The sequence below is a fragment of the Lepisma saccharinum genome, chromosome 23 (assembly GCF_977018435.1).
Source record: "Lepisma saccharinum chromosome 23, izLepSacc3.1, whole genome shotgun sequence".
In the NCBI taxonomy this organism is placed as follows: Eukaryota; Metazoa; Arthropoda; class Insecta; order Zygentoma; family Lepismatidae; genus Lepisma; species Lepisma saccharinum.
Genome location: NC_139251.1, coordinates 64,825,419 through 64,852,802, shown reverse-complemented (window position 1 = coordinate 64,852,802; position 27,384 = coordinate 64,825,419). Strand labels below are relative to the sequence as shown.

At 40.0% G+C, this 27,384-nt stretch overlaps 1 protein-coding gene across 2 annotated transcripts in view; it reads left to right on the top strand.

Annotated features, from left to right (window-relative positions):
- Nucleotides 1-27,384, top strand: part of LOC146005260 (uncharacterized) — a 61,379-nt gene that overhangs the window by 21,153 nt on the left and 12,842 nt on the right. For both annotated transcript variants that reach the window (XM_083144359.1, XM_083144358.1), the window contains exon 7: nt 13,879-13,903. In XM_083144359.1, the coding sequence (XP_083000485.1) occupies nt 13,879-13,903 (25 nt within the window). The remainder of the gene's footprint in view (nt 1-13,878; nt 13,904-27,384) is intronic.

Below are 27,384 nucleotides of genomic sequence, written 5' to 3'. Positions count from 1 at the left end.
GAGACACTTGGTGATGTTATTGTGAAATTTGCTGGGTTAAGTGCCAAGATGTACACTTTTGAAACATGTAGTGGCGCTGTTGCCAAAAAGGCCAAGGGTATTGGCAGAGTTACTGTTGAAAAAGATCTCCAATTTGAAGATTATGAAAATTGTCTCAAATCCCAGAGTTCAATCAAAACATCAGAATCCAGAATTCAGAGTGTGGAGCACTTGCTGACTAGCAATATTGTAAGAAAAGTGGCCCTGGACCCACATGATGATAAGAGATGCATTTTATCATGTGGCATACATACTTTACCTTGGGGGCATTGTGATTTGAAAAATGGAAATCAATGCCCAATTACAGAGCATGATTTGAAATAAATAAACATGCCTATGAACTTATTTGGGTTCAAAAAACAGGCTATTATGGAGCTGCCAACACCACAACCCTCTCCTGATATGCTGTCTAAACTGAGTGGCTTGTTAATTATTCATCTGAACAGCATATTTACAGATATTGATGATGAAACAGGCAAAATATTGTACATATTTAACAATAATTTCAATCATTACCAATTACCTGTAGGTGGGCAATTGCAATTTATTACAACTCCTGAGGGTGATGTCAAAATTTCAGTAGGGAGAAATATTTACAGAATTAAGCACTCAAACATGATTTCTGGCACTGTTTATACTGTTTCTGCTGGTGACTGCTTATATATTGAGGTCCCGGGATCCTATGACAAGCTTATACCCTTTTTTATAGAATTAAGAATCAGATACTCTATAATAAATAACCATTAAAACAAAAATGCCTAATGATATATTTGGCCATACAAGACATGAAGATCACAGTGATGAGATTCTGATGCTTGATGTCAGAGTCAAGAAATTAAGAAGTGATTTACAAGCTTTGCAAACTACACTCAATGCCAGTCTTCAATTAGAAATTACAAATTTACAATCACAATGCATGGACCCTCTTCTTAAAATTGATTCTGAACTCAAATTGCTGCTTCAGAAATATACTGATCTGGCAACATTGGATAATTTTCAAAGTTTAGAAGAAGCTGTAGCAGCTCTTCAAGCCAAATTTAAGACCCAGGCTAACAACTCTGAGCAATTGAAACAACAATTGGAAGAGCAAATAAATAATGTCCAGGCACAGCTCCAAACAATTGTCAAAAGCATAAAATCACAAGAAGATTTTGATCTAGTGATTTCCACTCTAAAGGAACAGATTCAATCACTCCAAATACCTAATCTGGACCCTCTGAACAATGCCATAGCCGAGGTTAAAGAAAAAATTGAGACACTTGAAAATTTTATGAACAACTTGCCATCTTCTGATGCTTTGAATGCAATAACTCGGAGTGTTGCAAACATCAAGCTGCAACTTGAAACATATGAAGATTTTGGAAAAATTCAAAGTACCATAACCCATCTTGAGGGTACAATAGCAGCAGTGCAAAATGATTTGGCAAATGTACAAGAATCCCGATTGCCTGGGATTGTAGATACACTTGTCAGTGTCCAGCAACAGATCACAAAGCTTGAAAACCTCAACACTGAATCTGAGCTATCTCATTTTCATCACTTGATCGATGATATCCAAACAAAACTTGAAATTTTACAACAATCCACACCCTCTCAGGCAGATATAGCCCTGCTCCAAAATGCCATGCAAAATGTGGCTGATGCTTCTGAATTAAACAATGTGAAATTGGCACTTGAATCTTTGCAAAATACTGTAACAAATCTTCCCACATCACAGGAACTTAAAAATATTAAGAGAGCTGTGAATAGGATATTGAAATCAGAAGATATCAAGAATATCCAGACAGAGATCAAACAACTCACTCAGACAGTGGCCACTCTACCAACCAATCAACATATTAATGAACTGCATGCCCTGTTTGAGGATATCAGAAGACAGGTCCATGATCTTACTGCTCAAAATTCAAAATTGGCAGTTGTTGAAAATTTGCAACAAATTGTAGCTAATATCAAGCAACAGCTAGGGACCATGGAATCCAATCAAGCAAATGCTCTGTCTGTTTTTGCCACCCAGCTTCAAGAAATTGTGCAACAATACAAGAAACTTGTTGTGGACATAAAAATCAAGCCAGGCCATGATGATGTTGTTAGGACCATCAATGAGCACCTTGAATCTGTAACAAGCAGATTGCTCACAGCAGAAAAGGAAATAACAGGCATAATCGAGAATCCAAAACATACAGTAATTCTTGAATTGTACAGCATCCCCAACAAAGAATATGATTCTCCATTTACACCAGGTGGCAAAATATATATGCTGTCCCCTGCACAATTTTATTACCAGTTTTTTGTTGGGGGCACATTGAGACCAATCAAGATCAAATATTGGCTTCAACCACAGGCACACCACTACCCCACCTTATCAATAACAAATGCTGACAACAAACCAAAAATCACCAGTGTAGAATTGGAGGATTTTACAGATCCCAATACATTAGAAACAGCATATGTTGAAGATGATGGATCTCTGGAATTTAAAATACAAATAGGAGACAAATTATATTTAGAAAATCCTGCAGTATCAGCTGCTGAACACCCCATAGTTGCAATATTCTTGTTTACATATTATGTCTAGTTGTTGATGAATTACACAGACAGGCCCGACATAATTTTAAGAGACTCCCAGTAGTCACAAAAGGCATAGATGATTTATGGCAGAGCGACTTGATTGAGTTGTCAAGTGGGCAGTTGAAAAACTTAGACAAAATCAACAAGGGCTACAAGTATCTACTCACTGTAATAGACACATTTTCAAAATTTGCCTGGGCTCTGCCACTCAAATCCAAGACTGGAAAATGTGTTACAGAAGCCTTCAGGACAATCATCAATCAGAGTGGAAGATCCCCGCGCTATTTGCAAACAGATAATGGCAAAGAATTTTATAATTCTGTGTTTCAACAATTTATTAAAAGCCAGGCAATAAAACATTATTCGAGTTACAGTGATCTCAAGGCCTCAATTGTAGAGAGATTCAACAGAACCTTAAAAAATCTTATGTATAAACAATTTACCCTTCAAGGTAATTATAAATGGCTTAATATTCTTCCAGAACTTCTACATAAATATAACAACTCGGTCCATTCCACAATCAACATGAAACCCTCTGAAGTAACTTCATCTGATGAGCAAAAATTGATCAGCACTGTTTATTATCCTAGATATCAGCCAACAACAAGAAAGGCCAAATACAGGGTGGGTGATCAAGTAAGAATCAGCAAATATAAGCACTTATTCAAAAGAGGCTTTACAAGAAACTGGAGTACTGAATTATTTACAGTGGTTCAAGTTAAACCTGGGACCCTTAACACATATATAATAAAAGATCACCGAGGAGAAATTCTCAAAGGCAGGTTCTATGAACAAGAGCTCAGCAAAACTAAACAGCCTGACACATATCTCATAGAAAAAATCATCCGCAGAAAAGGCAACAAGTTATTTGTCAAATGGCTGGGTCATCCGGAAAACAGCTGGATCGATGCAAACAAAATAATAATATGAGCACCTGGGATGTTATAAAAAGGCTGCCAGAACCTGAACAACAGATTAAGAGAAATGGCAAGTTGCTGCCTGAAAATATTAGGTGTCTTATTGTTGGGCCATCGGCTTGTGGTAAAACTACACTAATGGTTGATAATTTTTTATTGGCACCCAACTGGTTAGACTGGAAAAACAGGCACTTGTATGTTTTCTCTAAGAGCTTGGAACAATTAAAATATCAGCAGCTGATGAAGCTATATGATGGATTGGATATAGCCACTTTTGAACCAGATGTTAAGCCACTTCATGAATGTCTCGATAATTCTGTTGTTGTGTTTGATGACGTTATACTGGATAATCAAAACAAGGTTAGGAATTTCTTTACACAGGGGCGGCACAAAAACATTGATTGCTTCTACCTGGCACAGACATTTTCTAAAATACCGAAGCAACTGATCCGAGACAACAGCAATTTTATATGTGTGTTTCGTCAAGATCATACCAACCTCAAACACATACATGATGAATATGTAGGTGGGGACTTGAGCTACAATGATTTTTCCAAGTTTTGCAGTAGGTGCTGGAACCAGGACAGTTATGGGTTTGTCACAATTGATATGACAAGAACACCTAATAGTGGCAAATACAGAAATAAAATCAACGATTTTCTAGACGTTGAGACGTATATAAATAAACATGAAAAGGCCAATCATTGATGATCTTAAACTAAGAGATTATCTTGTAAAAAGATTTAAGGGATGGAAATCAGAGAACCGGGGAATTTATGAAAAACACAAACAAACAGAACAGCCTGTAATTGATGCTATTAATAATTTAGGTAAGAATATCAAAACTGTTACAGAGCAAAATCAAGATTTGATCACAGAGCTTGTGCCTGTAGCTGCTAGGAACATATTAGATTATCCATTCACCCCACTTTCCAGTATTCATACACCTAGTCCTATTGCTCCTAGAAGAATTGAAGCTACTCTGGATCCTATTGAATTGGGTCTTCTTGCACAAAAATATTTAAGCACACCTAAAGACAACAAAGATGAGGTCTTTGGCTTATATGCTGACACAGAGCTTGATGGTAGCATCATACATAGAATTGGCAATTTCAGAGTAACATTTATGGGAGATGATCTGATTGTTTATTCAGAATCTCGTCTCGGAGAAAAAGGTGGTTTTGTTAAGTACCCCGGAACACCTGGATTGTGGGAACTGATGACTAGGAAAAGGCCTGGCAGCTATACAGATCAAGATTATGAATATTACAAAGAAATATTAATAAAATCAGATGCTCTATACCAGAACAATGATCCCACACAAAAAAGAGTCAAGTCTAGCAGTGGGGCAAAATACAATAATTTAATCAAGCCCATATGGTCACAAATTAAGACTGGCAGTGGAATCAAACAATACAACACCCTGCCTAAAGAATTTGTGTGGGTTGATGATGTCAGGAAACTTGTAGATAGGTTATTGGTGATAGCTGGGGAGGAAAATGCTGGGAACCACAATTTTTACAATGAAAAAGTTGGAATTATGGACATGATAAGCACAAAATTGTCTAATTTTATAGTGAATGACACTAAGGGGATTGGATATCTTATAAAAATTATTAATACTCTACCCCCAAATTTTGGAATATTTCTGAGGGTCGGGGCCTGGTTAATGACATTATAAACAAGCTGCCATTTGAACTACATATTCCAGGCTATCAGTATTGTGGTCCAGGCACAAAATTGGACCATAGATTAAACAGAGGGGATCCTGGTGTAAATCCCCTAGATGCTGCTTGTAGAGACCATGACATAGCATACAACACACATTCTGATATTGACAAGAGACATGTTGCAGACAAGAAATTAGAAGAGGCTGCATTTGGTAGATTTGTAAGCAAAGATGCTTCTTTGAGTGAAAAAATAGCAGCATTGGGAACCACCATAGCTATGAGCACCAAACAAAAACTGGGGTGGGGGCTGTGAATATGTATATAATAAACCTACGATGAAGGCCAAGGGTGTTATGTATCAGATACCTTATGCAGGTCTCAAATCTCTTAAAACTATTGACAGTCTCTTGACCAAAAAGCAGCGCAAGAAAAAAAATTCTTGTCTTGCAAAGGGACATGGTATGAAATTGTTGCTTAGTACCCCCCAATTAAAAAAATTACAGCAATCAAGAAAAAAATCACATGTGGGGGTTTCATATTTACCATCCCTGCCATCTTAGCTGCTCTCGGGGCTGTTGGGAGCTTGGCTGGGGGATCAGCTGCCATAGCAAAAACAGTAATAGATGCCAAGAAAAATAGGGCAGAATTAGATGAGCAGAGGCGCCATAACCTGGCCATGGAGAAACAAGGCAAAGGTGTTAAGAGAGCCATGAATAAGTTTAAAAAAAACAAGAGCCGCTTACAAACCAAGATATTGAAGCTTTAATCAAGCCACTGGGCATCAAACATTTTAGGGGTGTGTACATGTCTGATTCTTTACCAGAACAACCACTCAACAAAGAGTGTGGCATTGTTAATTTGGATGAGTACAAAAATCAGGGCACTCACTGGATCTGTTATCTTAAATATTTAAACAATGAGGCATTTGTGTTTGATTCATTTGGAGGTGTTCCACCTGAAAATTTAGTAAAATATTTAAAATCACCTAATCTTTATTACAATAATGCCCGTGTTCAAAATTTCAAAGATGTTAATTGCGGACATTTGTGTTTATCTGTTCTCAGATATATGTCTCAAATAAATAAACCATCAATTGAAAATTTTCAAAAGGCCTTGTGGTATTTAAAACATCATGGGGGTATTCCATCTCACCAGCCAAAATTCAATATTGAAACTCAAATTGCATGATGACATAGTGTATCCCAAAACAATAGCTCTCAGAGCATTTTACGGCATGTACTTGATCCCTAATATTACCCACCACAAGAACACAATTGCAGTAGGGGATCAAAAAATTGTCATCACTCCAGGGCAATATAATCTATCCACTCTAAATGCTCAATTACCCAGAGGTGTAGTGTTAACTCAAAATTCTGTCACTCACAGAGTAGAGATTGTATCTGCTACAGAAACAGTGGATCTGGGTACTATAGGAGAGCTGTTAGGCTTTGAGAACAACACAAAACTCGAACCAGCCATCAAACACACTGCTATGAATATACCTAAATTCTTAGCCATAGAGACTCTGAATATTCACTGTAATGTGGCTGAGGGTATGATCACCAAATCAAATGGCATAGGCACTCACAAACAAACCGGCATCATTGCAACATTCAAACCTAATTCCGAATTCATGGAGCCCATCATCTACAATCCATCCCCAACATTATATTTTCCTGTGTGCCATAATAGAATAGATAATATTGAATTGATGGTCACTAATGAAAAAGAAGAATTAGTTGATTTTGCTGGAGCCACAACAACTGCTATCATAGAGATTAATATTTAAATAAAAATACATACAAAAAAAATTGGAAAATATTGAGAGTTATGAGCTACAATCATTCCCCCCAAACAGGAGGACATTTGCAAATTTAAATCAACCCAACACAGAAATTGAGGTTGATCTTGATGTAGGGGATGGCTTTATACACCCCCACAGAGCAGATCTATACATCAAATTTGATGTTGTAAAGCTCGATGGAACAGATTATCCGGCAAATTCAAATATAAGATTGGTAGATAATTTTGTGCCGCATCTGTTCTCTGAAATTGAGATCAGAAAGCATGGTGTTGTTATAAACAGAGTGGATTATCCCGGCATTACCTCCACAGCTTTGGCCACATTAAAATTATCCAAAACCGAGGCTTCTTACTACAGAATCGGTGGATTTGAGGCTGGTGATAAGATATTATCTAAAAATCATACAGTGCTGTTCCCCATGCGCCTGTTGCCAGGATTCTTCTCGGATTACAAAGATATTATGTGGAAGGGTGGTTTAAGAATTACATTTAGAAGAGCTGCAAATGATAACAATGCTTTGATGAGGTACAGCACATTAAACCCTACAGGAGAAGCTCTGCCTAATACCCTACCAGATGCAGGCAAATGCATTATTCAGACTATGGAGTTAAGAATTCCTGTTGTTGAATATGAGGCCAGTTATGCTCTTAAACACAAAGCAGATATAGTAAAAAATCCACAGATTCCTCTGCAATTTTATACATATCAATGCGTACAGAAGCCCGCAACTGGTACTTATTATGAGTTTGATGCTACAAATTCATTCTCCAGTATTCAATATGACATGCCGGATTTTGTGGTGGTATTGTTTCAGACTGGAAGACACAATAATCAGGAAAAAAATTCAAGTAGATTTGATAACTGCAACATCAAGAACATATATCTTAAAAATGGCAGAAATGAGGTATTTCCTAGAGAAAATTATAATTTAGACATGTCCAAGGATGATTTCCTCAAATTATATGAGGCATTTTCATCATACAAAAGAGTCACTACTGGCAATACTGACATGTATTACACACCAGATGAATTCAAAACACGGAGACCCATGTTTGTCATCAACACCTCAAAAAGAAAACAAGTTGTGGTGAATGACAGGACAAACATTAAAATTATCTGTGAATTCCATGAGGCATTACCTGATGACACCATATGTAGTGTCATTCTCATAGGAGAAAAATCATATGTTTATGATGTAAGAAATGAGAGAGTCACGGAGCAATTCTAGAGGGTCTCTGCATATTGCATTGTCTTAGTACTAGATATGCAAGATGGGCCTGGTGTCCAATTGAACTTAAACCGGAAGTAAACCGGAAGTAGACCGGAAGTGGACCGGAAGTAGACCGGAAGTGGACCGGAAGTAGACCGGAAGTAGACCGGAAGTGGACCGGAAGTGAATATGTGTGGGTGGGTGTGGGTGGGTGTAGGTGTGTATAGGTGTGTATGGGTGTGGGTGGCCTAGTTTTAAGTGTGGGCATCAAGAGGGGCATATTTTTAACAAATTTATGGACAACAATCTCACAGAAGTGCCTTTTGTAAGTATAGACAAATCAATCTGAGGGGGGTCATACTTTCCGAAAAAGCTCTTCCTTTCCGAAGGGCATTTTTTACAAAAAGCTTGGATTAGACAAGATTCCACACTTGAGCAAAAAGCTCATATGGGCATGTTGAGCTTGTTTTAAGTGTAGCCAAATCTGCTTGAGGGGGGTTCATACTTTCTACACTTGTAAGTGGTGCTCATAATACAGTCAATACCACTACTGTCGTTCTCACGCGGATTAATACATAAAACCTGCTGCAAAGTTAACCTGTCACGGGGCTTAGTGTACAAGTCTTTTGGCGCAAGAGTTTATTTAGATTAGCCGACATCTCAGAAGGCTTGTTAAAGAATTTCTTGAAAGAATAATATCTTGATACCAAGGTTCTTTGAATAGTAATGTTTCACATAATTCTTCCCTGTAATTGTCCATTGTTTCTGCCAACTTTCCAACAGTTCTGTTTTAGTATGTAACTCTAGCTCTTTTGCAGAAAATTTAATCACCACCCACACTCACGACCGGATCAAGAAAGTGTGGTGCGTCACCCCCACACCTCCTATACGCCTTCATGGCGTGGTGCTAAGCACAGGGGTGCACTTTACCTTTTTTTTTTACAATATGGAGGTTTTTCGAATTCGCACTGCCAATAGTGTTCTGGTCAAAATTCAGCTTTTACGTAATTATTCCAGAAATTTGACATTTTTCATTGACTGGGCTGTATAGGGATATGCAACGGTATTAAATGTTATATAGAAATTATCGTGAGCTTCGTCGTATCTTTGTGCTGGAATGCCTACTTCAACTTTCATCTTCATTAAGCAACATAAAGGAAGAGTGTTACCTCAAGTCGAACTGGCGAGCACATGAAAGTCAAGAGCAAGTCTGTATGCGAGAGACGAGTATTGGGAAGCAAACGTTCCTTTAAAATTGTTTCAGAAGAGAAGTGTCAATGTTTTCTTTTGACTAAGTATTTGAATTGAGAAGGGGAATAGATCTTCTACACGTTAGTTTGTATTTTAAATCAGAATGCTCACGATAAATATAGTAATTAAATCAGCGCCATCTCTTATCGGAAAGGGTCTCATGTGCTTTGTTGAAGACTCAAATACGACTTTCAAAATGTACTTAGTCGTCCAATGCGTACACAACAGGCATGAGCTTACACAGACTTTTGTTTGTAGGGGGACAAAATGAAACTTAATTCCAGGAGACCAAGAAAGAAAAACCTCTCAGGGAGGGCAAGCAAAATATAATTAAATTGACGACTGATTGATTGAAACATTTGGTATTGATTGATTGAGCGAGTGGGTAATTTGGTTTATTTTACTTAGCTTTTCCATCACTTTTGGTTAATCGCGAAGATGAGGTGAATATGATGAGACACACTCAAAAAGAACACCAATGCCCAGGCCGCGATTGGAACCCGGGACACCGCCGTCGTAGCGCGATGTGCTAGCCACTTCGCCACGGAAGTCGGTTTGCCCCCATGGTCACTTGTAAGTTAAGTTGTCGATCAACATAAATATGCATTACAATTCGAAAATCTTCCAAAATGGTGTTTTAAACCACTTCTGGAATATTGCATGGTACTAAATTAATTGTAACGGAAAAAAACTTGCTATTATACCTTCTAGTGGCAGTTTAGTGGTTCTACTTACTCTGCTAATGTTATTTTGAGTGTCAACAGAATCAAATTCTTTTTGCTGGCTACACTGGCGTTAACACGTAGGCATAAAGTGAAGTGTAGGCTATAGTGTATGTATGTACACACACACATATATACATCATGGTGTGTAACTTTTTTGTGCTCTCATTTTGTTGTATTTCAGGTTTCATATCGTAATAATCCTCAAATATTGAAAATACATTAGATTAAAACAGCTCAAAATCCCAGACACTGGCCATCATTTTCCAGACAGGAACTCGACAATAAGGAACGCAGTGTCAGACATTACCTAAGCTCTTCCGGGTCACTAACGGCATAAACATGTAAACAGGTGAAACCCACGAAGAGGATATAGGTGACTGACTCCGCATTCCTTATTGTCGAGTTCCTGTCTGAAAAAATATTATTATTATTATTATTATTACGATATTGCACAGATAGTCAGTTCAAGTGACAATAAAAATTACATGAAGTTCTTCTGTTTTCTGTGTGTGGGGAGAGGCGTTCATATTTAGATTCTAAGAGTATTGAAATTATTTAAAACTTTTATCAGCGTGTTGCTCTATGCATGTTCATCAGGGTTGTGCAATTACGCGTAAAAAAATGTTTTCTACACGACACGAGAATTACGAGTAAAAGATGCGTAAAATACGTACGTATGAAACGTAATGTACGTAAAAACCTAGGATCAAACATAAAAATTTAAAGAAAACGTGGTGTTTGGTATGGTTATTGTTATGTATGGCGGTTGGCAGTAGTAGACAACAAAAAAGGCTTTAAAAAACTTTCCTTCCGAATTTGTATGTACTGTTATATTGGAATTTTACAAACTGCCGTATTCACATTCACATCATAATTAGCCTATGCAAGGTAAAAAGGTAAAGTGCTCCCCTGTGCATAGCACCACGCCATGAAGGCGTATAGGGGGTGTGGGGGTAACGCCCCACACTTTCTTGATCCCGGTCGTGAGTGGGGGTGATGTGATCAGCATCACGCCCCTGACCGCCTTTACCCCCCAGGGTTTCCCCCAGGTACCCATGTAATTCGACGCTGGGTGGGCGCCGGGGCCGCTTCCATCGTTAGAAAAGTTCCCGGATTTGAACCGGCCGGGGATCGAACCTGGGACCTTGAGCATGAAGTGCATAAATAATACGAATGAAAGAGGAATTTGAAGCCGTTACTAAAACTATGAAATCCAATATAAATAAATTGTCGATAATCGTTACGTTATGTTATAAATAAAACTACTAGTGCAAGACGTATATATCAACAGGTTTCTTAATTTTTAAAAATATGTGAAAGAACAACTCTCTCTTAAAAACTCTGTTAGTGAGGGTGAGGGTGTGAGGTTGCTATACAATCTTCAGTTAATAATGATATTGTGCTAAATATATGAGAAAATTAAAGTTTAAAATGTAATATTAATACTTTTATATTACTAAGTCACGAAAGATTTGATTTGATTTAGTTTATTTTACTTCGCTTCTTGTGCCACTTTTGGCTAATTTGCGAAGATGGGGATGAGTGATGACATCATGATATTGATGAATGGACACTCACAAACACCCATGCCCAGGCCAGGATCGAACCCAGGACCCCAAGCGTCGTAGCGCGATGTGCTAACCACTCCGCCACAGGGGCCGGCTAAGATACGAAACAAAATTAGTTTTTTACATTTCCGTAAAAACTTGTTTTCTAAGCGAAGTAAATTTCTGGTAAATTACGCGTAATTTACGTAAAAAACAACGAGTAAATTACCTTGCCAACTCTGATGCTCATAATAAGACATTTAATGATAAAATTTCACCTTACTGTTGAGTGGCAATTCTGAGTATAGTTACCTTTCTTCAAGTCATTCACGAATAAAAATTATCATGTGCTTTGAACTCTTATTCTCTCAAATATAATTATGTGCTTTTTTCACGTATATTTTATATATTTTATATATATATATATATATATATATATATATATATATATATATATATATAAGTATGTCCTTCTGCTGCAACACATTCCTGGCATCTCCGAAGGAAATTGGAATTTCACGTGCAAGTTCGTCTACTGTAATTCTCCCGCATTTTCGTACAATACTCTCTTCTAACTCACGGATGGTGTGCGGATTGTCTTTGTATACTTTATTTCCCCATTTTTCTTTCCACTTTTATTCAGTACTGACCCTGTTACTCTAAACTTTTTTACGAGGTTTAATATAAGCGACTGTCGCGGACCCGTTCACCGGGTAAGACTAGGGCTGATGCCGGGCCGCTTGCCGCCGAGTCTCGTAGCGAATATCGGTGTAAGCGATGGAAACTGTCCACAAACCCTTCTAAATGCTCATACATAACAATTTCATTGAAACAAAACATTCTTGAAGGCAATTATACACTCACCGACCTCCCTCTAGCAAAAGAAGCACAACACCGAGATCTAGGTATCCTCATAGATTCAAAGCAAAATTTCGATAATCACATATCAACCATCACAAAAAAAGAATGCGTATGCTAGGCTTACTTTACAGATTCACCGAAATCAATAACCCGAATACACACACACACACACACACACACACACACACACACACATATATATATATATATATATATATATATATATATATATATATATATATAAACACACACACACACACACACACACACAGATAATTCCCTGACATTCGCTACGAGACTCGGCGACAAGCGGCCCGGCATCAGCGCTTGTCTTACCCGGTGAACGGGTCCACGACAGTCGCTTATATTAAAAAAGGTAAAGGTAAAGTGTTCCCCTGTGCTTAGCACCACGCCATGAAGGCGTATAGGGGGTGTGGGGGTAACGCCCCACACTTTCTTGATCCGGTCGTGAGTGGGGGTGATGTGATCAGCATCACGCCCCTGACCGCCTTTACCCCCCAGGGTTTCCCCCAGGTACCCATGTTATTCGACGCTGGGTGGGCGCCGGGGCCGCTTTCACCGTTAGAAAAGTTCCCGGATTTGAACCGGCCGGGGATTGAACCCGGGACCTTTAGCATGGTAGTCAGGCGCGTTACCGACTGAGCCACCGCGGCCACGTTATATTAAACCTCGTAAAAAAAGTTTAGAGTAACAGGGTCAGTACTGAATAAAAGTGGAAAGAAAAATGGGGAAATAAAGTATACAAAGACAATCCGCACACCATCCCTGAGTTAGAAGAGAGTATTGTACGAGAAATCGGGAGACTTACAGTAGACGAACTTGCACGTGTAAATGCCAATTTCCTTCGGAGATGCCAGGAATGTGTTGCAGCAGAGGGACATCATTTTCAACACCTTCTGTAGTCAAGGTTAGTACACAATATGAAAACTGTAATTTTAATAGTCGACTCTAGCCGACTGTCGCGGACCCCGTTCACCGGGTAAGACAAGCACTGATGCCGGGCAGTTTGCCGCCGAGTCTCGTAGCGAATGTCAGGGAATGCTCTGTGTGCGTATATATATTTGCGCGCAAGTATGTGTGTGTACGCATTGGTATTTTTAAAGATGTTTTTCAATTGTGAAGTATCTTCATAGTTTCTTGTGGATTATATTATGATCTAAAGTATCAACAGATACACTCATGTTATGGTTGAGCGTAAGACATGGCGCGAGCGTGCATAGCAATAGCTAAATAAAGAAATATATAAACATACATTTTTATTTCAGGGCGACATCCCGGACCTTCAAATAGGTAATTACATATCTTGAATAGCAATAATTATAAATATATCCGGAAAGCAAATTGAAAGTTATATTTCAATAATACATGTTATGTTATTGTTCTGTGGTATTTCATATTATTGGCCAATTATGAGAGATAGCAAAAGCAAAATAATTAACTTTAAATTACAGCTTCTCTCACTCTCTCTCTCATCTATAGCTATCTCTTCTCCTTACTCTTTCTCTTCTCTCATCCTTCATTTTCTCTTTCTCTATATATCTTTGATTACGTGGGAGGAGCGCATGTGAGATCAGCGCACAGCAAAATTTCGTGGGACTAGCGCAAAGGATCTCAGGTGTTGTGGGATTAGAGCACAGTATGATTGCCTTCCTTCGCACTTTTCTTTCCAGACTTGGGACTGGACAACGTGTAGATTAATACACGAAAGTGGTTTAAAGGTTCTTCTATCAGCAGCTTCTATTACAGCTTCATCAACTTTTCAGAACGATCTGCAATCAAACTTTGCAACGTACGACAGAGAATTGAGGCAACGAAATAAATCTTCAGTTTCAACATTTTGGGTTGTTCCCAGTGTTTTCCTACGCATTTCACGCAAAGAGGTTTTTACGTTATCATATTTTGGAATTTCAGTAACTAGTTCATAACCTCTATTCGTCAATTTCCCAAATTCTTGTTTGTAGACGACGTTCACTGGCGTAGACAATTCCTCCCTTGCTCTTTTCCTGCACGCAGACATCGTTTTTAGAACTTTCAACTCTCCAACATTCGGAACACACTGATGAGGTTTTCTTTCCAAAACGTCGTTGCTTAATGTTGTCTTTAGTGATCCCTTGCACTTCGGCCGGCGTTCCTTTACACATCTCCAGTAGATAACAGTTTCAGTCTTATACGGCCAACACGATACTGATGTCCGTCCAGTAAAAGACAAGGTTTACCTTGGCATTGGTAATAACTTCCATTGCGCATTCACCTGCAAGGAAAGAAAGAAGAAGGTTTGAATGTGCGCTTCACCCACGATCTTTTTCTCTCTGTGCGCTCCTACCACGTGTGCTTCTCCTACGACACCATGTCTTTCTCTCTCTCCCATTTATCTATTTCTTAACTTACGTTTTTCAGTTTCTCTCAATATCTATGTCTCTCTCTCTCTCTCTCTCTCTCTCTTACTCTCTCTCTATTTTTCTTTCTTTCTATCTCATCAACTTCCTCTTTCTATTTCATTCCGTATCACTGTCTCCTTTCTTTCCCTTACCTTACTATTTATATTATTTCGTTCTCTAATCGTGTACATTTTTGTCCTCCTCTCGTTGCACTCTCTCCCAATTTCTTTTTTAACTGAATTCCAATTCATATCCCTATCTTTCCCTTACCTACCTTGTCACTCTTCTGATCTTCAATCTCCATTCTACTTTTCTATTTTACCTTCATTATTCTGTGAAAAGATAACATTATTTTCCTTCAGTATAACATCAGCATATTTTCTACGACTGTGGAAAATGTACTCGGGAAATTAAAATATTATTATTATTTATTATCTTTATAGGGTTACAATTAAGCCATACAATATTTCACTTTATACAATATCAATAGAAACAATGGCTTGATGCTCCATGTAATAAAGAAGCCTACATCTACGTCTAACAAAAATCAGACGGTTTAAAATGTTTACATGATTTGTAGAATGTTCTATAGCATCATACGAGGAAGTATCAAAAAGTTTTGCCTGTTGAGGTATAATTTGTTTGCAACGTCCCTCTAGTGCACTTCTTAAAATAAAGTTAGCACGGCTACAGATATCTTAATCTCAGAGGGATAGGTTCTTTATTCGAGAATTCCAAATAAGAAAGCGTTTTATAGCCAAGAGGATATAGTTAAACGCGGATCTATATTCTGGAAACTATACACAATACAGAGAAAATATACTGCGAAGCTTGTATATATATATATATATATATATATATATATATATATATATATATATATGCTGATTCCAAATTTACGTCGATTATATTCTTCTTATACATATATGAACAATTTAAAGGAAATCTTCTTCTTCTTTCTTCTCGTAATTTCTGGGAAAAGGCTTCTTCTTTTTCCTATCTTTGATCTGGGAAAAGACTTCTTCTTCTTTTCTTCTTTCTACTTTTGGAAAATACTTCTTCTTTCTATGTTTGGAAAATACTTCTTCTTCTTTCTATTTTTTGAAGAAGGCTTATTCTTCTTTTATATCGTTGATTTGGGAAAATTCTTCTTCTTTTCTTCCTTCTACTTTTGGAGAAGGCTTATTCTTTTTTTTCTTTCTTCTGTTTTTGGAAAAGGCTTATTCTTCTTTCTGTTTTTGGAAAAGTCTTATTCTTCTTTTCTTTCTTCAATTTTTTGAAAATACTTCTTCTTCTTTTCTTCTTTCTATTTAGGAAAAGGCCTCTTCTTCTTTCTAATTTTTGAGAAGGCTTATTCTTCTAATTTATTGTCTTTCCTTTTAAAGCATAATCTTATTTATTACATATATGCGCTCGCTTTCCCCGTTTCTTTGGCAAACGATACAAGCTATACTTATAGAAAGATTAGGGGCGTCTAAACTGACAATAGCTCCACCTCCTATGTAACGACCAAAAGGGGAATAGCCCAAGATCGCTAACAGCAAGCGCTGCCTATGGCCCAGTGCGTCTAATAAGGAGCGCAACCGTAAGTGCTTCGGGGCGTCTAATTTGACACAGCGCCACCGAGGGACGGACAAACACAAAAGCTGACGAAATTCTCCTCGTCAGAGGTATTAAATTATATTTTGATCACTAGGATCAAAAAGAGATAGGGTAAGGACGGGGCAAACGGACACCCTAAGGATATATTGCAAAATAACTATTAAACTGTTTATTGAAAAATTACAATTATGGTCGATTTAGAAAGTGTGAACATTGAGCTAACAAATAGTATAATGTATAATTCAAAATAATGAACGTTGTCCTCCAAATTGTTAAATGAATCAGTGTGTGTAGCAGTGTCAGTTTGCCCCACTATGGCGGGGCAAACGGACATGTGAGAAGGGCAAATGGACACTAGCTCATTTATGGACTGTCATGTCTCTCAGAAGAAGAACACACAATGTATGGGTCATTTCTATTTGCAACGCACTTTACGTGGAACCAGACAGAACACACTAAGCACTGCACCCAGTGTTGACCCTGCTTGTACGTACACAACGTTGCATACACGGCACACATCTTTTGCGGTGCGTTTAACATGCTTTCCCAGTCTTGTTGTTTGATTAGCTGCAGTCAGTTTTTCTCTTTGAGGCGAGCGATGAAAGAAGGATCCGTTAATAAGTGCGATTCCCCCGTTTTTCGTTTCCTGCTCGAGGTCCCAGAAGTTGATGACAAGGGGTTGAGTTCTTGAAATCTTCCTTGGGATGAGGCATCGTCTGTCGCTAAATGTTCTGGTGATCGCTGATCTTGACCATTCACTTCATGGACAATTCCAGGAATAAATGCGTGCTCAGGCAGGCGTTGTGGATTAAATGGATGAATCCCACACGCATGAAACCCATTTACTTCATTCCCCACTGTGGCCGCACGATTCCAAGCCTCTGCAAAAATGCCACCAAGGCAACTTTATTGATACCTTTCCCCGGATTTCTTCGCACGTAAACTCTACAGCCGTCGTTGTAAAATGTTTTAAGTGGCCCAAAGAACGAAACGTCGAGCGGCTGAAGTTTGTGTGTGCTGTGTGGAGGTACATGTCATTGGTTAATGCCTTCTCCAGAGTTGGTGGATCTGAACAATGCGATCCGTGTCCATCAAGAATGAGCTCTACAGGAGCAGGGGTTTTGACACTAATAAAATGAGCAAACTATTCCCATTGCATGTAGTCACTATCCGAAAGAACTATTTTCGTCCCAGGAGGCATGCTAATTTCATAGTTCTCGTTATATCTTTAACCCTTCATGATAACAAAAGGAGGCTCATAGTGGCCAGTTGCAGATACACATGCCATAACACTGATTGTTTCTCCCCTTTCACAATTCGTTTGGCTCACGACTTCTCTTGCCCCGCATTGATATGACTCGTTTTGGTTTGTAGATCAGTTACATGCCTATCACGCCACATTTGTATATGTTGGCAGGTTTGTCCCATATATTGTGTTCGTCTAGCAACTTTGTTAAATTATTGTAAAAGATGTTAACACTTGCCTTAGATAATCCTTTAGCGCGAGCATATGACACAGCCTCTGCAACACGCAAGCTGAGTTACTTGTGACGAGCTAAAAATCCTTTTATCCAGTCCTTCCCTGCCATTTGTAGATCATTAAAGGAATGTGGCACACCATTTGTAAATGCATACCGATATACCAAACTGCGGAGTTCCTTATAGGTCAGACCATATCCTATAGAATCAAGTTTCAGAAGGTGCTCCACCAGTTGTACCTCCACTGCATTTGAAAGCGTAGTGTGCTGTCCAAATTTCGGAATTTGCACGTTGCTACTCACCCGTCTCTGTAAAGTGATCCGCGGAACAGACAATGTTCTTTCGGCTGTAGCTAGAGGCATGCCATCTTGTGCTGCATTAACAGCCCTCTGCATATTGTCATCTGTCCAGGAACAGCGGTCTGTGGATCGTTCACGATGTTGCACTATCCTGTAACAAGGACACATTATTTTAGAACGGTATACATCTGAAGGGTAAAACATGCATTACATGCAATTCACACATGCCTTTTTCGATTTTGAGTTAAATGTAGATTAGTTGCTGAATTACATAATACCTTATAGTATTTAAATGATATGCACTTTATGCATGTCCGTTTGCCCCAACACAAGCCTGTCCGTTCGCCCCGCCTGTAGCCTTGGGCTTTACATTTTCGAAAAAGCCCACCAGATGGCAGCAGCATGTTGCCACGGGCTGTGTATGTCGAGGAGGCAATGGCATATCGACACTACGAAGCGCAACTTTGGCGGGACCATCATAATCCAAGCAATCCTTATGTTCCGCACACAGATTTTTACTGTTTAGGTTTTTGCTAGTACAATTATCCTTACCTGGTCAGATTTTACGGCTGCATTGGCGTTCTTCTTCAAGATTTCAACCAATGTTCAACACACCTTCTCGAGAACGTTCTGCTTCAAATCACAACGCCAACCGATTCACTGTTGCAAACTTCAAAACCAAATTATTCGTATTTTTCTTAGGGACTGTCCGTTTGCCCAGGTGTCCGTTTTCCCCGTCCTTACCCTACATTTCTGAATTCATTTGCTCACTTATTAACTTTCCTAATTGTTTCATATACGACCATATTCTTAATTATCTTAATTAGCTATTTACAACATTTTATTTACCCCTTCTATAATTTTTATACTCTTCCTTTATGTACGTATTTTGCATTTACTATAATATATATAATCGTTCTTCTCCGCTCCTAGTTTCTACAATGAACTCCTTATATGGCGTGCTGCCATCTATCGTCGCTTTCGGGGAACATTTCTTCCTTGCATTTTTCATTGTGTCGTCTGAACTGGCACGTGACATGTTTAATAATGGAAAGATTGAAACAATGATTGCCCGTAATGTCCTCTACTCAGAGTTGCCCTTCCACACAGTTGCCATCACGTTCGATGCATTTGTGCGAGCGTTTTATCCAGCGGTATCCCAAACTCTCAATCATTGCATGTGCTGACCCATAGGACATGTGCACTGCATCAGAAATTTCCTGGATGGTGATGCGTCTATCCTCTCCATCATCCCAGTGGCGGTTGTTGTCGGTCAACGACGTTGATGGCCTGCCACTCGTTGTCATGTCCACACTTTCTGTTTCTCCCACTTTGAACTTAACTACTTAAGTCTGAGCTACGTCTGTGCTTCGTGGCATGAGATTCCATTACCTACAGGAGGTTGAAACAGCTCTGAACAGTTGGGCAGGGACTGTTCTGTGGTATTTTTCCAAACTGGTTTTGATGGCTGGATAAAACGCTCGCACACACAAATGCATCGAACGTGATGCCAACTGTGTGTAAGGATAGAGGACACTACAGGCAAACTATATGTATGTTCATTGTTTCATTATTTCCATTATTAAACAAATTATACCTAAACAGTGCAACGTCCCACCTACACACTATTACCACACTCTAAACACTTCAATTAGGAGGACGGCAAGTAGTATAAAATTGTGACTCCCACCACAACTCTGATTTCTTGACTAAACGACCACAAAAAGTTGAAAAACTCACTTTCTCTCCCCGTTCCGCGCCTCATTTATTACGCTGACGACGTTTCACGGGTGCAAAAAGGCAGTGATGAGTGAAAGAGGAGCTCTCCTCTTCTCCTCCTCTCCTCTTCTCATCTTCTCATCTTCTCATTTTCTCATTTTCTCATCTTCTCATTTTCTCATCTTCTCATTTTCTCATCTTCTCATCTTCTTATTTTCTCATCTTCTCATCTTCTTATTTTCTCATTTTCTCATCTTCTCATCTTCTCATTTTTTAAGGACCAAATGTTTGTAGATCGTGATCTTCGTAAACCTCTCTTCTTATCCTCTTATTTTCTCATCCTCTCATTCTCTCATTTTCTTATTCTCTCTACCTTTAGAACATTGTCGTCAACATTAGAGATGAAGTTGGAGTGCTGGAATCAAGGGGGCCAAATGTTTATATATGGTGATCTTCGTAAACTTTTCTCTCGGGGGGGAAGGATGTGGCATATACACACGCGTGCGCTCTCATCTTCTCATTTTCTTATTCTCTTATTCTCTTATTTTTGAAAGATGAGTGTATTTTATCGTAATTTTCCAAGTCTGGGACCAAATGTTTATGTATTGCGACCTACGTAAACCTCTCCTCTCATCTTCTCATCTTCTCATTTTGAAAAAAATGAGTGCACCTTATCGTAATTTTCCAAGTCCGGAGCCAAATGTTTATATATATCGTGACCTTCGTAAACCTCTCCTCTCATCCTCTTATTTTTTGAAAGATGAGTGTACCTTATCGTAATTTTCCAAGTCCGGGACCAAATGTTTATATATATCGTGACCTACGTAAACCTCTCTCTCGGGGAGGGAACGATGTGCCACACACATACGTGCGCGCGTGCGTATGCCTCTTATTATTTTCCGTATTGTGACGCAAGCAAACAAATAATAATTGTTGTTTTTTTAGGATGCCTGGCCCCTATAACCTCGCCAGGGTGCGTGGTGCCCAACCAAAAATGTAAAAGTTTTCTAATGGCTGCGGTTATAGATTACCGCACCTCTGTAGAGTTTCACGTGTTTTTTTTTCTCCCCCAAACTTCCATGAAACCCTACAGAGGACCTCCGTAATGCATGCAACGTGTACTAACGACTCTAGTGTTATTTGATGTTGTGATATTTTTTGGATATAGAGTTTTATTATGAGATAGATAAAAATAATTATGTTTATTATAATATTTTCTTGATGAAGATGGAGAATGTATGTGTGTGTTACAAATAAAGTTGCATGCTTATTTTCTAGTGTGTGTGTATATGTTTTTGATGTTTCGACAGCATCTGAAACGATAAAAAAGAAATTTTATTGTTAATTTTCACGTGTAAAAACAACAACAATTTTTTTTTGTGCAAATTTTCTGATTGTCTCGTGCTATAGTGCAAAAAGATATTGTAGCTGATTGCTAATGAAATTGACATTTGTAACTGATCTGAACTAGTGAAATTCGTATTGTGCCATTGTAACTGATTGTGCTAGTGCAGAAAATTTCTTATTGTGCAAGAAAAGATGTTAAAAAACTTGTTAAAACTGCTCTGTGACCCTCTCGTTCTTCACGTCGTAGGCGAAGGACTTCTCTGCAATCAGGATGACACTGCATAGGGTATCCTCGGGCAAGGCATCGTGGAACTCGCAGACGACCTTGATGTTGGTTCGATCGTTGACCACCACCTGCTTTCTCTTAGATGTGTTGATGACGGTCATGGGTCTCCGTGCTTTGAATTCGCTGGGCGTGTAGTACATGTCCACGCTTCCCTCGGTCACGCGTTTGTAAGCCGAAAACGCTTCGTAAAGTTTGAGGTAATCGTTTTTGGTCACGTCAAGATTGTAATTCTCGCGCGGGAACACTTCGTTGCGTCCATTCTTCAGATAAACGTTCTTGATCTTGCAGTCGTCGAATTTGCTGGAATCTTTTTCCTGATTTTTGTCCCTCCCGGTCTGAAAGAGCACTACGACGAAATCTGGCATGTCGAACTGTATGTTGTTGAACTGCGTTGTCACGTCGAATTCCATGTGACTTCCGGACGCCATCTTTTGCACGCACTGGTAACCGTGAAAGTGAATCGGCACCTGCGGACTTTTCAAGATCTCCGCTTTGTACTTGAGGGCGTAGTTCGTTTCGTATTCCACCACCGGCATTCTCAATTCCATGCTTCGGATGACACATTTCGCTGCTTCGGGTAAAGTGTTGGCTATCGGCGTGGTGCCGTCCGGACCCAAAGTAGCGTATCGCATCAGTGCGTCGTTGTCGTTGGCCGCTCTTCGAAACGTAACGCGCAGTCCTCCCTTCCACATGATCTCCTTGTAGTCCGAGAAGAAACCAGGCAGCAGACGCATGGGAAAGAGCACCGTGTGACTTTTCGTCGATATTTTGGTCCCGGCTTCGAATCCTCCCGCCTGATAGTATGCTGCATCCGTTTTGGATAATTTCAAAGTTACCACTGCCGTCGACGTGATGCCTGGATAATCTATTCTGTCAATGACGGTGTTGTGTTTCCTCACCTCCACCTGCGAGAACAGGTGAGGCACGAAGTTGTCTACGAGTATCAAGTTTGCTGCTGCGGGAAACGTGTCTCCGCTTTCTTTCTTCACCACGTCGAATTGAAGGTAGAGGTCCGCTCTGTGAGGATGAATGAACCCATCGCCTACGTCAACGTCGTATTCGATCTCCCTGTTCGCCTCGTTGAGATTGGCGAACGTGCGACGGTTGGGAGGGAAAGATTGCAATTCGTAACTTTCGATTTGCTCCATTTTACATGTATGGTTATTTATTATACGTTGATCTCCACGATGGCCGTCGTAGTGGCACCTGCGAAATCTACCACGTCTCCTTTCTCGTTCGTCACCACCAACTCTATGTCGTCTATGCGGTTGCGACATACTGGAAAATAGATCGGCGAAGAGGGCGTGTAGATGATCGGTTCCATGAATTCGGAACTTGGTTTGAAAGTGGCTATGATTCCCGTCTGCTTGTGACTTCCTAACAATCCGTCCGAGGATTTCGTGATCATACCTTCTGCCACGTTGCAGTGTACGTTCAGAGTCTCTATGGCCAAAAATTTAGGAATGTTTGTTGCCACGTGCTTGATGCCAGCTTCGAGTTTTGTGTTGTTCTCGAAACCTAAAAGTTCTCCTATGGTGCCCAGGTCCACGGTCTCCGTCGCCGACAGGATTTCCACTCTGTGCGTGACCGAATTTTGAGAAAGGTACGTGCCTTTGGGTAACTGAGCTTGCAAAGTGGAAAGATTGTATTGTCCTGGCATGACGACGATGTGTTCGCTTCCGACGCTAATTTTGTTGTTGTGCTGCGTAACATTAGGTATGAGGTACATGCTGTAGAATGCACGCAGAGCCACGGATTTAGGATAGACAATGTCGTCGTGCAGCGTGAGTTTCAAGATTGAAGATTCGCTCGTGAGGTGGAACACGCCCATCCTAGTGATGCTGTTTGAGGTTCCACAATGCTTTCTGGAAATCCTCGATCGTAGGGTTATTTATTTTAGAGAGAAACGCGAGCACGGAGAGGCAGAGATGACCGCAGTTCACGTCTCCGAAATCTTGAATGCGTTCGTCGTTGTAGTATATGGAGGTTTTGCTTGTTTTCAGATAATGAACTAAATTTGTAGGTGGAACACCTCCGAAAGAATCGAAAACGAATGCTTTATCATTATCGTTTTTGTGGTAACATATCCAATGCGTGCCTGGATTTTCTTGACCGTCCAAGTTGACTACTCCACATTCTCTTTTTTTCACGCTTGAAGGTAACGAGTCGGACATGAAAACTCCTCTGAAGTGTTTGATTCGTAACGGTTCGATCAGAGATTCAATGTCTCGGTTGGTGAGTGCTTCTGTTTCTTTTTTTTATATTTCTTCAAAGCATCGAGGTTGCTTTTTTGTTTTTTGGTTATACCTTTCCCCTTCTTCTCCATAGCCAGGTTGTGACGTTTCTGTTCTTCCAATTCCGCCTTGTTCTTCTTCGAGTCGATGACGGTTTTCGCAATGGCGGCACTTCCGCCGGCCAAACTTCCAACGGCCCCCAATGCTGCCAGGATGGCCGGGATGCTGAATATGAAACCTCCAATCTTTTGCTGTTTCCGCGAACGCTGCAACCTTTTCAATTGAGGTGTGCTGAGCAGCAATTTCATTCCATGTCCTTTCGACAAGCAAGAACGTTTCTTCTCGCGTTGTTTCTTGGTGAGTAACCCATCGAGGGTACCTAGATTTTTTAGATTCGAATATGGTATCTGGTACACGACACCCTTGGGCTTCATGTTGATGCTCTATGTGTTATTTTCGCGGTATGTTATTTATATATATTCTGAGATTTTTTCTTGTGTAGTTTTTTTACGGTATGTTATTTATATATAAATATTCTAAGATTTTTTTTCACGGCCCCGCAGTCGCTACACAAATTCTATTACGTGCTTTGTTTTCTTGCCAAAAAGTTCCTTTGTCCCCTTGTACACGATTCGAGTTTTGTTCTCGATTAAAATAGATAGCTTCTCGTCCGATAACATATTAACATATCGATCTGGTAAAAATAAACTGTATTGTGCGTTGAGCAACAGGCATACCTTGGGGCCATACTGGGTAGAAACGATTGAACCGGAAGTTATCGTGTAAGATTTGTCGACTTCCAATTCCCGAATTTTTACATACTCGACTGACAAATTTAGCATTTGTTTTAATGCTTGGAGATCACTCATTTTTTCAGTTGTCATATCGAAGAAGAGAAAAATTTCAGTGTGTGTGTTAGAGAAATTTAATTGTTTTTCACGATGTGTGTTATTTATATATACCAAAGATTATTTTTTTCACGATGTGTGTTATTTATATATCAAGTTTTTTTGACACGTATATATATATTATTATTTTTTAACAGAGGAAGAAAGTCCGTGCTTCGGAAAATGCGATGATGTGCGTAGTGATATCTTCCGTCTCCTGCATAGACTTGTACCAATCATCAGTATACCGTCTTCTTCCCTGCCTTGCCTCGTACAGTTCGTCCGACCTATCGTTCAATTTCTCCCCTGCAGCCGAAAGCAGAATGTTGAGATCACCGCACCTCAGGCCGCTGATCCCCCGAAGAAGGTCCTTGAGAACCATTTCACAAGGGATGCGAAATTCCGGCGTTGTTCTTGCTATGATTAGAAGTTTATTAACATCTCCGTTTACTATCTTTTTGAATATTTTAGATAGTAGCTCGGGTGGCAAATCAGTTATACGAGACATGTTGTTTTTTTTACTGGATGTTATTTATATACCCCACCCCAATTTTTGTTTCGTATTCATGGCGATGGTGGTACCCAGTGCGGCGACCCGTTCACCCAGCGATGCGTCTCTGCTGACGAATCTTTCGAAAGCTGCGTGCTCTAACTTTCTGTCTGCTTCGTGACGTGCATCCAGATCCATCTGTGTGGTGTTGTAGGCGATGTCGTGATCTTTGCATGCCGCGTCCAACGGATTCACACCCTTGTCTCCTCTCTCCAATCTTTTCTCGAGTTTGGTACCCGGTCCACAGTACTGGTAGCCTGGTAAATGCATCTCGAAAGGTAACTTGTTGATGATGTCGTTCACAAGCCCCTTTCCTTCGGCCACGTTCCAAAATTTAGGAGGCAGCGTGTTGATGATTTTGATGAGGTAACCTATGCCCTTGTCATCGTTCACGATGAAGTTGGAAAGTTTCGTGCTGATCATGTCCACGATGCCAACCTTCTCGTTGTAGAAATTACGGTTGCCTGCATTCTCCTCGCCGGCTATCACCAACAATCGGTCCACGAGTTTCCTAACGTCGTCCACCCAAACGAATTCTTTGGGTAACGTGTTGTAGCGTTTGACGCCGCTGCCTGTTTTGACCTGGTTCCAAATCGGTTTGATGAGATTCCTGTACTTCTCGCCGCTGCTCGATTTCACCCTATTCTGCGAGGCGTCGTTGTTTTGGTACAAGGCATCCGTCATGATCAGAATTTCCTTGTAACTTTGGTAATCTTCGTCGGTGTAATCTTTCGGCTGCTTTTTGGCGACGAGTTCCCACAGTCCCACCGTACCCGGATACCTGGTCCAACTATCCTTGTCGCCTAAATTGACTTTAATATCGTTGCCTTCGAAGGTCACCTTCGATTTCCCAATCTTCCACACCACACCGCCGCCTTCGTTGGTTTCCATGCTGGGATACAATCCGAACACTTCATCCTTGTCGAACTTCCCCGTGCTCAGGTAGTCTCGTGCCAAAGGTCCCAACTCGATTTTATCCGAAGACGACGACGTGCTGCCTATGGCTCGACGTCGTGCCGGTGCATCCTTCAGTTCGAACGGCGTCGAAGGAATGCTCGAAATGGGGGTGGGGACAGCATAACTTTTAGCTGCGAGCGGTACGAGTTCATTAATCAAATTTTTATTTTGTTCCGTGACACTTTTAATTTCTTTACCTAGACCGCTGATGGCATCGATCACAGGTTGATCCTGACGTTTCTTCTCTTCGTAGAATCCGCGATTCTCGGATTTCCAACCTTTGAAGCGTTTCGCGAGGTAATCGCGAAGCTTGAGATTTTCGTCTTCGATTTTTCGTTTCGTCATGACGTTATTTATATACGTCGTTTCTCACAACGTTGCAACGTTTAGATAGTCGTTGATTTTGTTTCTGTATTTTCCGTCGTTAGGTTTCCTCGTCATGTCGATCGTCACGAATCCGAAATCGTCAGCGTTCCAGCAAGAAGAGCAGCCTTCCGAAAATTGATTGTAGTTCATGTCTCCGCCTACGTAGTCATCGTATGCGTGCTTGAGGTTGGTGTGATCTTGACGAAACAAACATATGAAATTAGCGTTGTCGCGCACTAACTGTTTTGGAATTTTGGAAAACGTTTGAGCTAGGTAGAAGCAATCCATTTCTTTGTGACGACCTTGCGTGAAAAAGTTGCGAATTTCATTTTGATTTTCCAGGATGGCGTCGTCGAACACAACAACTGAATTTTCACGACAATCGTCAAGTGGTTTTATTTCCGAGGCGAACGTTGCAATGTCCAGACCATCGTACAGTTTCATCAGTTGCTGGTATTTGGATTGCTCCAAACTTTTCGAGAACACGTACAGATGCCTGTTCTTCCAATCTAACCAATTCGGTGCGAGGAGAAAATTGTCCACGAGCAGTGTCGTTTTCCCACACCCCGAAGGACCTACGATCAGACAGCGGATGCTGTCGGGAAGCAATTCGCCGTTCTTTTTCTTCGTTTGACTTTCCGAATTAGGTAAACGTTTCACAACATTC